Here is a 13,704-nt window from a genome sequence, read left to right as displayed (position 1 = left end):
TCTACCACCTGAGCTACGCCTACCGGCTGACTAGCCTTTCTCTCATAGTACTCTTTCAGCATGTTTACATGACACACCCTCTGATCTTTGCGTCTGTCTGGCGTACTGATCACATAGTTCACATCATTGAGTTTCTTTTTGACATAGTATGGGCCACTGAACTTGGCTTTCAGTGGTTCACCTTGTATGGGCAGCAGTACAAGAACTTTGTCACCTGGGTTGAAAGTTCGGGCTTTGGCATTTTTGTCTGCCTTTCTCTTCATAGAGTCTTGTGACACTTTCAAGTGTTCCCTAGCTACCTCACAAGCCTTTGAAAGCCTTTCACGAAACTTTGACACGTAGTCAAGTAGGTGGACCTCATCATCCTCAGTCATGAATTTCTCTTTGATGAGCTTCAGTGGGCCCCTGACTTCATGACCGTACACCAACTCAAATGGGCTGAAACCCGTCGACTCATTTGGGGAGTCCCTCGTTGCAAACAGCAGGAAAGGGATGCCCTTATCCCAATCCTCGGGATACTCCTCACAAAATGCCCTAATCATTGTCTTTAGGGTCTGGTGGTAGCGCTCCAACGCACCTTGGGATTGGGGATGATAAGCTGACGACTTCAGCTGCTTCACACCCAAACGATACATCACCTCTTGAAATATGCCTGACATGAAATTTGACCCTTGGTCAGACTGCACTTCCTTGGGCAACCCATACCTAGTGAAAAACTGCACTAGAGCATCTACCACAGTCTTAGCAGTGATATTTCTCAATGGGATAGCCTCTGGAAACCGTGTAGACATATCCATGATTGTCAAGAGGTACTTATGACCCGACCTAGTCCTAGGCAAAGGTCCAACACAGTCAACTAGAACCCGACTGAATGGTTCTTCAAACGCAGGTATCGGAATCAATGGCGCCGGCTTCACTGAATGCTGTGGTTTACCAGCCACCTGACATGTGTGACAAGTCTTGCAAAACTCAGCCACATCCACATTCAACCCTGGCCAATAGAAATGCCTCATGATCCGATCCTTTGTCTTTCTGACGCCTAAATGGCCGCCAACTGGTAACTCGTGAGCAATCCTCAAGATCTCACCGCGGTAACTAGGAGGGACAACAACTTGACGGACCACCGTCCAATCCTCATCAGCTGGCCTATGGGGAGGTCTCCACTTCCTCATCAAAATGCCATCTTTGACATAATAGCACTCAGGGACCTTTTCAGCCTCAGCCTCAGAACACGCCGTCTGAGACAAGCCTTTCAACTCAGAGTCTGCCTGCTGTGCTTCAACCAAGGAAGACTTGCTAAACAGCCCATCACTGTTAGCCTCGGAGCCTAATACAGCAACCCCATCATTCAAATCCTTGAAAAAGGTTTCTGCCAACCAAACACCGGAATTCTCCTCCACATCAACAGAATCCGCATCATCTTGAACAGCTCTACGAGCCTGAGACCTAGTCACAACACAATCTGGGAAAATCCCAGGAAATTCCTCCTGCAACTGCTCAGTTTCAGCAACCACCACTGGTTTCTCCGAAACAACTGGAGACGCAACCACCTTGTCCCCAGCCAAGTCATTCCCCAACAGGAAATCAATGCCTGCCATGGGCAACTCAGGAACAACTCCAACAGTAACAGGACCAGAAACTAGGTCACACTTCAAATCCACTCTATACAGTGGCACTGACATATAACTGCCATCAACAGTCTGAATCAAGACTTTTGCATTCACTGCACTATCTGGTGGAAAAGTCATACCACCACCCACCATCAACGACTGAGAGGCCCCCGTATCCCGCAGGATGACCACTGGCTTACCTGCCTTACCAGAAGTACATGGGGTCACCTCACCATCAAACAAAAAGCTACGATAGCTCTCATCCACCTGCTTCAGCCTATCTTTGAATTTGGGAGACTGACTTTCAATGGCCTGTGTTTCACTGAACGGGACACTGTTTTCTGGTAGGACACTTTTTGACATGACAAATCCCAAGTCCTTCTTTGTTTTGTTTTGCAACTTCCAACACTGTGACTTTACATGCCCTGTCTTATTACAGTGAAAACATTTGATAACATTTGCACTTGTACTGGACCCTTTGTCAGATTGAGGCTTTGGTGCCGATGAAGTTTCAGAACTCGTGCCTTTTTCAGAACCAGCATTCTTTGGATTGCTCGACTGATTTTTATCTCTCTTATTTCCAGAGAAATTCCTGAAAGGTGGTCTGTTGTCATTTCTGTGGGTCAGCTCATACTCATCAGCCATCAAGGCTGCTTTATGCAAACTTGTCACTTTGTGATCATCCAAATGCGACCTCACACTGAAAGCAACACTCTTTTTGAATTCTTCCAAGAGAACAACCTCACGTAGGTTATCAAAGTCCTGATCCACTTTAAGGGATCTGTACCACCTATCAAACATCATTTCTTTTTCTCGAGCAAACTCAACATGTGTCTGGCCTGGTTTGCGGTACGAATTTCTGAATTTGTGTCTGTACGCCTCTGGCACCAACTCATAAGCATTCAACACTGCTTTCTTGACTGTAGCATAGTCACGTGATTGCTCTTTTGAGAGAGATGAGTACACATCGGCTGCTTTGCCGACAAACACACTTTGAAGGAGCATGGGCCAAAATTCCTGTGGCCAGTTCAAACTGTCAGCCACCTTCTCAAATGACACAAAATATGCATCAACTCTGTTTTCTTCAAACTTTGGCACCAATCGAATGTTCTTGGCCAAATCAAATTCAGGGGGAGCCCTTTCACGATTTCCAACAGTCTGTGCATGAGTCAATTCCATCTCACGCAACTTCATTTGCTGCTCCATTTCGAATTTCCTCATTTCCATTTCTCTTTGTTCTCTTTCCCTCTCTCTTTCCATTTCTCTTTGTTTTTCCTTTTCCTTCATTTCCATTTCTAGTCTCATCTTCTCTTTCTCCAGTTCCAATCTAGCAAGCTCAAGCCGTGTTTGATCTGAAATTTGAGCTTGATCTGGAATGTTGATTTCTTCTTTGAGCTCCATGTGACCAGCTACTAAGTCAAGAATCTCTGCCTTTCTTACACCTTGTGGAACATCAACATTTAAATGCTGTGCAACAGCGGTCAAATCACATTTGCGTAACCTTTGCAAATCTCTGAGGGACAAATCTGTCCTCTGAACAAATGCCTGAACATCCATTGTACTGATTGACATTGTCACAATGTATTACACACAATATACAATTGAACAATCAACTCAACCGGTATTTTGTCTGTACTAATATTCTGGATTCCGGAACGTTCCAAATTCTAAGTTTTGGCTTTAAATTCAATTCTCGGACACAAGCCCCCAATTTTGTTACGACCAAAATCACTCCGAGAATGATCGCACAAAAGAAACAATCAACTGATGTTCAGGCGGTTTATTAACAGTGATATTGTAGGTACAGACTGGTAATCGGTTTCACATCAGTACAATAATGATCAATAGAAACAAATATAAGTCAGTAATGGAATCACTTACGTACGCATTACACGCAATATCCCTGGAAATGTCCAAATACGATGCTCGATGCACAAACGAATGATCCGCGATGCACCGATGAATGATTCCTCTGACGTAACTCCAGAGGCACAGGTTACGATAGTCCACGGTATAGATCTGGGGTAAAATCCACGATATACGTCCACGGCGAAACGTGCAGAGTCCAAATGTTGTGACGACCACGTCCAGTTGATGCGTTGAATGATGATTCACTTAATATTGTCCAGCTAGGAATCCAGCCCGTCACAGCTTTTCCGTAGCAATGTCCTTTGACATAAAAATGGTGTCTATACCCAATGAAGGCACATTAATTCTCTGCAGGCAAAATGTCTCCCAGGCCTTATCTCCACAAACATAACAGGTCAGCAGGTAACACAGGACTGACTATAACAAGTCGCTTCAGAGCCAGAAGTGACGTAACTCTCAGAGCAGAGGTGTTGGGTACTCTGCCTACTGCAGAATTTCTCTGGCTTATATACTATCCATTCACCCCCTTCTAGCACATTCTATAACTCTCTCCAACCTACTAGCCAGTCCAAGTTCCAGGAAACCTGGATGACTCACTGCCTAACTATGTACAAAACATCATTACCAAGAATAACTACCAATCACATTGGGCTACAGGGACAGTGCCTCACTCAGCCAAATATGTAAGCACTTCCCAGAAAATTCTGGAAAGGGTGAACTCATTCTAAATTGAGTGAGTTATAATGTATTTCCTCTTACATGCATGTACTGTGTAGTTACATTGTATACCACCTAGAAAATTCTCCACTGATCTGGTCAGCCTGTATGTACTATATCTATACCACATAGAATGTTCTCCATTAATCTGGTCCACCTGTGTACATACACATTAAAACAGCCCGGCATACAGTACATCATACATGTACGTGTACATAACTACTAGTGTGTACATTTGTGACACTATATGCCCCAGCATCTTATACAATGTCAAGTGTATTGTTTTTTTCAGAGGGGCATTAAAGGGTCTGATTCATCTTACCGTAAAGTTCCGTGTATAAGACGCACTATTTTTTCGTCGGAAAACGTTGAAAATCGGGGGTGCGTCGTATACACGGGTACAGTCGAATCACGGAAAAAAATCCATCATGTACACCCAATTTTATAAGGCCAACTTGGGGCCATGTATGCCCATCGACGTTTGGAAGGTAAGCAGTCACTAAAACTTATGGATAAAAGAGCGATCTTTCAATCTGGACGCACACAAAAGCTGCAAATACGAGATAAACTTACATCGTCCTTGTGCAGTAACGATGTATCAATCTGGCCATAGACAACAGCTGTAACAGCACTGCTGTATGCTACCGATGTCAAGTCTACCAAGCCACCAACAGCCAACCTAGTAGCTGGATTACGCGATGTACAGGTATCATTACTAAATTACCGATACCGTAAAACTTATCAATGTACTAGTATCAATATGGCCATAGACAAAAGCTGTAAAATACGGAGTAGGATCGACACTATGTCACCGTAAATATATGAACGATGTGTGAAGCATGCATGCATATCCATGTCGTTCGTTTGCTCTTCATTTCACGAGTGCGAGGCCAGCTAGGATAGCATAGCTACACTGTAGCTAGTAGCTAGCTAGCAAGCCTTTGGCAAAGGCAGCAGCTGCAGAGAGGCTTTTGCAATGGACTCGCGTGCACACAGCGATCGGATCGAAGCGCGCTTGCCCGTTGCGCGCTGTGTGTGCAAGTCCATTGCTCTCTGTGTGCGTGTGCTGAAATTATAGCGAGCTGCCTTTTGCAAAAGGCTAGCACTGTGCATACAAGCATGGTACAAGAGACACACATGTTACTGGTAACAGTGCATGAGTGTAATTACCGTACGCACCGTACGTCTTGCCGTATGATCCCTCTGCTACACTTGTTGATGTTTTTCTTATTTTTCGTAATGAACCTTCCAGTCTGACATGTGTCAATATGCGAGACACCCTCTGCTACATGTATGTATGACAGCAAAGATCGTACCGTACACTCATGAGTACGATATGCATGACACATGTACCACGATTGAAAGGCGAAACAATAGCAAGTGAGTACCGACACAAGTCTCGCATTTTGCGTCTTCCATATTTTGTTGATGTCCGATGAATACCGTTAAAAGAAGATATAAAAGGAAACGAAAAATAGAGCAAATACAGGCTGCATTCTAGGGAAATTTTGAGCTGAAATAATATGTATGACACACGCAATATTTGCGTGGACATTTTCGTGGTTTTTTTTTTTTTTTAATTCTAGGTCCGAAATTAGGGGTGCGTCTTATACACGGGTGCGTCTTATACACGGAACTTTACGGTATATTGTAGTTCTATCTGCACCCCAAAATTGTATCTCTAGTTCTGTTCCTTTTATCTATATAGTAGTTTTTCTATTGCATGGCACTTTGTTTGTAGTGGCTGGGTTACAGGGGGAAATCGTATGTCCATTTATTCATGTTTACCCACTTATTCATTTTATTCTTCAATTTCTTTCAATCCTTTCCTGAGTGATCTGATGTTTTCGATCATCCACTGATTATTCACTGATACATGTAAATTTTTTTAATGATTACCATTTAGGTTGTGATATTAACTACATCAGCAAAGAACAGGGCTTTAGATAATATGTTAACATATAGACACAAGTGTATGCAGACTTCAAAATTGTTTGGTGTTATATACTAAGTCAGATCTTTTCATTTATTACATCCGCCAAGGGAGGAGGTTATGTTTTCATTACCGTTGGTTTGTTTGTTTGTCTGTGTGCAAAATAACTCAAAAAGTTGGGCACAGATTTGGATGAAACTTGCAGCAAAGGTTGAAAATGACACAAGAAACAGATGATTAAATTTTGGTAGTAATCAGGAAATTTTCATTGATTTTATGATATTTTGGCAGGTAGGTTTAATGAACTTGGGGGTTTAAGCTGCGCATTTTCAGGTTTTCATACACGCAATAAAGTGCATGCTCTATCGTTTCTGCTAGGGTAAGGCGCGCCGCGCAGCTGAGGGTGTGTGACGTAACAAAGGCTTCTATATTGGGAAATCTGGCGATTTTTCAGCATGCATATGTATGGGTGGAAATCTCTTATCTCTATGGAAGAGCAAGATCATCGGTGGAAAGTACTAGTAGCCACTTGGCGGATGTCTGCGCTCTCAGAGTGCTTTTCTAGTTTATTCATTTATTCATTATCTATTCATTCATTCATTTATTCATGAGTTAATATATATATTATGTATGAATGCGCGTACATATATGTTTCTATATATAAATGGATGTGTATGAAGATGAATTTTCAGATTTGTTAGAAGAATAGTATGTTTGTTATACACTATGATATGTTTGCATATGTTTCAAGTTCTGCAATGGTTTCTGCATGAGGAAAATATTCAAAAATGGAATTTTGTACTTTTGTTAAATCACAGAGCTGTAAGATGATGCTTTGAGCGAAACAGGATGAAATTCACAAAATGTTAGCCACTAGTGTGATACCCACAAGGGAGACTTAATTCAGCCCTGTAGTACCGATAAATATACATTCACATCAAGATGCTCGGGCGGAGCTTGTTAAATACAGATCTACAGTTGAACAGGAAATGCATTTGAGTTATAGATACAGCTCAATCGTGATGTATGTATGCGGAATCATCCATTCCTAAGTGTCATGGGTGTGGCTAGCCCACAAGGGAACAGCTCACATTTTGATGCTTTTTTGCTTAAATCTCAGCAGTCCATTTAGCTGCCGAGTTTCTTTCATTTCCTTTGGAAATACATGCCTCCCCCCCCCCCATTCTTAAATGCATTAATTTAGAAACTGGTTGTGCACTTATATATGAAAGACAAGTTATATGCATGATGGAAGCTAGAGTGGTTTATGAGAGAGGGATCTGTCTTCAAAAAAAAAAAAAAGAGAGAGAGAACTTTTCAGATTCATTGATTTACTTTACAACACTTTCTGCTGTAGTCCCATGCATGTTAAAGTCCCTGTGGGGCCTATGTGGTCATCCATTATTTCTCCCCATAAATGCTAACATCCTTCATAATATGTTGTTTGGAGTGTTTAATGCTGAAAAAAAACAACCACACACACACAAATACTTAAGAAGTAAAGCTGTAATTCCCTTTTCCCTTAATATCTAGCTTGCATGCAATACAAGTACTTCTTTGCATGTATCATTATCACTTTGCCATCATCCCCAATGCTTGCTTTGCCATGATATATAGAATACCCCTCCCCCCTCTCTTTCAGACATATTCATTTTCATTATGATATTCAGCTACTGTGCTGGTTTTGAAGTGTTGTTGTACTTCTCAAATTGCAGGGCAGATATGCATACTAAATGGTCACAAAACAGCATTATCAAAAAAAAAAAAGTTAACGAGTTTTAGTGAGGCCACTGCTAGATAGGTTTTTTTTTTTTTTTTTCACATGGTGAACAAAATGGAGTCAAAAGGGGCCTGAGCTTTCAATCCTAGCAGAGTCTTTGTCAGGGGCATTCAGTTTGATGTGGAAGAGATAACCGTTTCTTGAATTCATGTCTACGAAAAGAATGATTTTGTTTTTCCAGATTTACAAGAAAGCATGTAGGAGACTTTGGAGATCATGAATTAAAACAAAATTCCAGAATTCCAGAATTAACATATCTCTGACATTATACTAATCAGTGACTGGCAGAAGAATTTCTGAACCAACAGCTACTAGACCGTGCTTGTTTAATATGTGTTTGTTTTAGTTAACAGATTAACATTGGCATTTCGAAATTTGTTTTTAGAAATAGCAGTAAATTGGCAAAATGTTGTGCAAATAATTAAATCATTGTTTCTTTGAGGTTAATAAATGACCTTTGAATGTTGATGGATGATTGATATACGGTGTCATGCTTGCTTCATAAGTAGTTTGTTTTCTTTGAAACTAAAATAGTCATGTTATTTCTACAGGGCTCTTTATTTACGTTGAAATAAACAGTGACTCCAAACTTCTCAGGCAGAATGTAAATTGAATTGGTGAAGTTTCTCAAATACAATGCTGAACACATTCTTTCCTTTGATGAAAAAGATAGATTTGTTTACTCCAGATTCAAGGTCTACTCTAGATTCAAGTTGATATTGATAAGGAGACTAAAGACCAACAAATGAAGTAATGGGCACATATCAAGATGGGACAAAATAATTTGAAAAAAATAGCAGGATCTAAATCATAACATGTTTCTGTGAACATTGATATTAGTCACAATCAACATTTGCACATCAGATGAAGTGATAATGTCTGCCTTATGAATATTTTTGTTTATTTTGACAAAAAGTATCTATATACTTATTGAATATATATCTTTCTGTTTGTCATTAATTTGTCAATGTAACCCACTCCCCTGTATAAAAAATATGACTTTGCTAAATCATTATATCTCTCACATGGTTTGAAGTGAAAGTGAATACTTGAAAGTGATAACTTCTTCTTAAATTCATGTCTGTGAAAGTAACGATTTTGTTCAGATTTGCATGAAATCATATGAGAGACCCTTTTGAAGTCATGAATCAAATCAGGCTTCCAGAATTTCATAGTTAATGTACATTGTATCTCTGACATTATCCTAACCAGTGACTGGCAAAAGAATCTATGAACCAAAGGCCACCAGACCATGCATGGTTAATTTATGTTTGAAGACCATGGTAGCGAGAAAGTGACTGTTGCAAAAGCCTAAACTCAGTTCAGAATATTGCTTTTGTATTCTCAAGGTTGTGTTTGTTTGTTTGTTTGTTTTTTCAATATGGGGGATTTTTTAATGGGGGTCTTTTTTTTTTAATGGAACTGGTTCTGTGTGTCTGTTCTATATATTAGTTTGTTACTTTTTTCCCACATATTTACAACTTCAGAAAATTGGTTTCTGTAATTTCAAAATGGATGACACTGCAATTAATGTAGATCAAGAAAATGAGCTCTTCCCATTATGTACCACAATATTAAGCTCTGAGAGTGTGTGCAGAAAAATGGGCAAATTTTAGTATGTATATATGTATGTCAGGTGATTTTTCCCCCTTTGTAACATGTGACAATTCTGTGCTTTGATATTATGAAGCTTTCCTCTATTGTCTGTTTTAATTGGTATTACATGTCCTTGGTAGTGTGAAAGGGAGACGCTACGATAACATTTGGGTAGGTCAAAATTTCTGAAAAAGCCCCACATGCATATATGTATGCATACTCTCAAGGATGGTACATAACAGTACCAGCAGAGTCAAATTGTTGGGATAAATATATTCTATCTGTATGTGCACATTTTCACTCGTGATCCAGCGTAGTTCAGCTTGTTCTCGGGGGCTTATGTTCAAATGTTTCGATCTCATATCAGCTTGAAATTTTAGACCTCCATGGCCAACTGGAATAAATATGCTCCAGATTCAGGGGGCTTATGTTAATCCCGGCTGAAAGAGTTGTCACCGTTATGAAACTATTTGACACTGCTTGAATTGAAACACCTTTATCCCAGCTGAATGATTTGCTGAGTGAGAAATAACAGTTCCACCTGTGAACACAGTATGGTCTCCTTTACCAAAATCTCATTAACCCTTTCACAGTCGAGTCTAAGATTGTCATGTACAATAGCTGTAGATATAGAGACACTGGTCCCAATGGGGTTATCAATACATGGCACTAAAATGAGGTTTACCAGCTCAGTCTTTTTCTCCACACACAAAGATGTGGATATTAACCAGTAAGCAATTTTTTATTGTGTTTTGTATCTATGGATCACAACGTTGTGGTGTGAAATGGCTCTGGGGTATACTCAGGTGGGAATATTAAAACATTGCAGTATAACGTGAAACTGGCATAACACTTTGTTCTCTGCAATGGGCAATTAGTAGCATTTGACCTCCGGCCTCGTTGCTCTCAAGTGAGATGGATATGGTTGCTTTTTTATCTCTTTTTTGCTTTTGTTTCTGTTATTGTTATTTTCATGAACAGGCCTTCACTAGATAAGTTAATGATATGAAAGAGCTTTCAATATTTGTTATGATGTGATGGCAATGATTATTATATTGGCCTTATGCCATAACAAAGGTTTCGTATGTTAGACTATATCAAAGTCGTGTAAAAGCTGTAAAAGTTGTTAATTGGCAATGATATTCATACACTGTATCTGCAAGTCACATAATACTGGGATGGATATTCATTGTCTTAACCTTACGCTTCTACACATGCATGCTGCATGAAATATGATATCACAGGGGGAAAAGGGTTTGAAAGCAACTCTGTACAATTTTTTCTTCTTGTGCCCGTGTGGTTCCCTGAATCTTGCATGAATGCTGTAAAGTGTTAAGATATGAGAATAATACATTGAACATTCTTTCTGTCCTATTCCTCCCCACCTTCCCCCTTCAAACTCCCCTGACCCCACCCCCACCCCCCTCCCCAACCTCCACAACCTTCTCTCTGGCAGGTCCGACACTCGCCTCTTCAAGGACGACCACGACATCCGCTTCAGCAAGATTCTGAACTCGTGCAAGGTGCCGCAGATCCGCTACGCCAGCCTGGAGCGGCTGCTGGAACGGCTGACCGACCTCCGCTTCCTCAGCATCGACTTCCTCAACACCTTCCTGCTCACTTACCGCGTCTTCACCGACTGGGAGACCATCCTCCTTACCCTGGAGAGGGTGTACCGCAACCCTGACACTGTTGAGAGCCAACTCAAGTAAGTGATGGGAAGGAGGGCGCTGTAGTAAAAGTGAAGAGTTTTATCACAAAACAAGCTAAATCAATTCTTGTTAAGTTGAGGTATTTGTGATTAAAGCTGCTAAAAACAACAAAAATAATAATAAATTACGGGATATTTTTAATCATAACTTCTAGAATATTCATTGTTATGTCACAAGTGATTGATGTGTTTTAAAGAAAGAGGAGAGAGAGAAAAAATGGGGCCCTATACAACAAATAATTTGCCCTACAAGTGAGGTGTTACTGGAGGTTTAATTTTACTCTATCTGATGATGGACTTACTTTGAAATGTTTGAAAATGGTGCTTAGCTCATTTTGCATAAATCTCTTCAAGTGGACATTTTTGCATTGTGGATTTTTTTTTCACATTTCGAGTGACCACAAACTAACGCATAAAATAAAAATATGCAAACATTTTTGCTTCTTGTATTTCCCAGTGATTAATGTCTTGAATCTGTGGAATTAAAAACGCATGAAGTTCATCTTTCCCGCCAAGCAAAAAAAAAAGAAAAAAAAAAGAATTACTCACACAAAAATATCCACTTTTACAGTATCAGGGGAGAACAAGAGTAGGGGAGGCGTATGATCAAACCAAAGAAATAGACTCCAAAATTGGTCCATTAATATTCATGGATAACAATTTTCCATCCATACAAAATGAGAACTTTATATCATTGTCTCACAAGATATGAGTAAACAAAAACAAGAATGAGGTGTTTATCTTCCTGGTTTTGATATATGATAATGGTAAAAGCCGGCCCTAAAGTATATAAGTTTCAACTGCAAGTATACATTCGTAGGCATCAAGGTTTTTTTTCTTCTTCTTTTTTATTACATAAAATTTGGCAACCTTACATCATCATTCTGGTCTTATCTTCTATCCGTTCTCCGTTTCTTTTTCACAAACACTGATTACTCGGGGCTTACAGCCAAACAAGCTAGCTTTCATGTAGGTCCCGTCATACTTCTCTTTGATCAACCCCATTTCGATTTCGATTTTGACCAGTTATCATTACATGTAATTACTGTGTTATCACCATGTATATTGTTTGTTTTCTGCACATTGTTCACAAGGTAAAAGAACTTGTCTGGTTTCTGTTGTAATGTTCATAAATGAGAAGTATGAAAATAAATGAATTGAATTGAATTGAAGGTAATATTTGCTAGAACAAAAAAAGCGATTGCAAGTCTTAGCTCAACTATTGACCGATTCTGTGACGCGCTATGTGTATTTTTGGCATGGGCAGCGCCATTACTCGGTGTCTCAGCCGACCCCCCCCCCCCTTCCCACTCCCCACCCCTCTCCCTACATTAGCACGTGCGCAGAATGAAAAACTGCTTTAGCCAATGGGCGTCTCGTACTGAGTGCGCGAATGCTTGCTTAGTGCGCGAACCTTTGTTACAAGTGCGTGATAAACATGTTGCCCGGGGTGGGGGAGAGCAGGGGGGGTTGGCTGAGACACCTGCTATTGCTGCGCCCAGTGCCATGAAATGTCTGCTGCCCTCAACGAACCCGAATCAGTCAATAGAAGAGAGAAAACTGTACTCATGAGTTTAATGTAATTTTTCTTCTCAACTCTCCAGGAAAAACACCTTGCATTGTGCAAACTTTCACACATGTGGTTTGGTTATGGTTTCAGTTAACATAATGTTGATTTAAGTTCAGTGTAGTTCAGCGAATAGTGTAATGATTTACGATTGAGAACACACAAATACAATTAAAACATTCCTGTCATGCATGCTGAAGGCCAAGAAAAAAGAAAAAAAAAGAAATGGAAGGTTGCTATGAGGCATATCCAAATAATATTTAAGCAATGTAAAAACAAATTTAAAAAGTAACTAGCCTTCCTATTCTGAAAATATCATTTTGCAAAGCCCTGTACATAATTTCAGTGAGAACTGCAACTTTTTACACTGGTGCTATTTGCTTCATTCATCAAAATTAGCTGATGAGATCTGAGTGATTACATGTTTGAAGTAAGTGTCTGATATTGCTTGCTTGGTCAGTGTACAGCCACCCCCTTCGCCAAGCCACCATACCGACCCTCACCAAGCCCTGAGCCAGTACGAGCACAGCCCTCCACCGGCGAGCCCCTCCAGGACTTTCATTGACAGGCGGCCCAGCGCCTGCAGCTACGCCCCTGCCGCCAACATCAGGGTGACCATGACGCGCCCCTATCACGAGGAGATGGAGTGCAGCAATGGGGGCGGTGGGGCCGGGCGTGTCTTCGAGTCTAACCCCACTCTCAGGACACACCCATTCCGCAGGAGTTTCAAGAAAGGTGTGTTGAGTTGAAGTGCATGAGAGTTGCTACAGCAGAGTGTAGAGTGTCTTCTGATGCTTGTTTGAATCATACTTTAATGTCTGATTCCTTTGTCTGGGGCGTAATCTGCTTTTTAGCTGATGTTTCACTTTGGCATTTTGAGGTAAGATTATATAACATTAGGACTAATTTTGTGCATAATTG

General features: G+C 40.5%; 1 protein-coding gene across 1 annotated transcript in view; it reads left to right on the top strand.

Moving 5' to 3' along the window:
• LOC139741704 (ras-specific guanine nucleotide-releasing factor 1-like) overlaps window positions 1–13,704 on the top strand; it is a 157,939-nt gene that overhangs the window by 132,520 nt on the left and 11,715 nt on the right. Inside the window, 2 exon segments of the mRNA XM_071652286.1 lie at window positions 10,962–11,213; window positions 13,244–13,527. Of these exon segments, the coding sequence (XP_071508387.1) occupies window positions 10,962–11,213; window positions 13,244–13,527 (536 nt within the window).

Source organism: Diadema antillarum, unplaced genomic scaffold (genome assembly GCF_040938485.1).
Source record: "Diadema antillarum isolate AM-2024a unplaced genomic scaffold, OU_Dant_1.0 seq00000946_RagTag, whole genome shotgun sequence".
NCBI lineage: Eukaryota > Metazoa > Echinodermata > Echinoidea > Diadematoida > Diadematidae > Diadema > Diadema antillarum.
The sequence above is the reverse complement of the archived record's forward strand: the minus strand, read 5'-3'. Positions and strand labels throughout refer to the sequence as shown.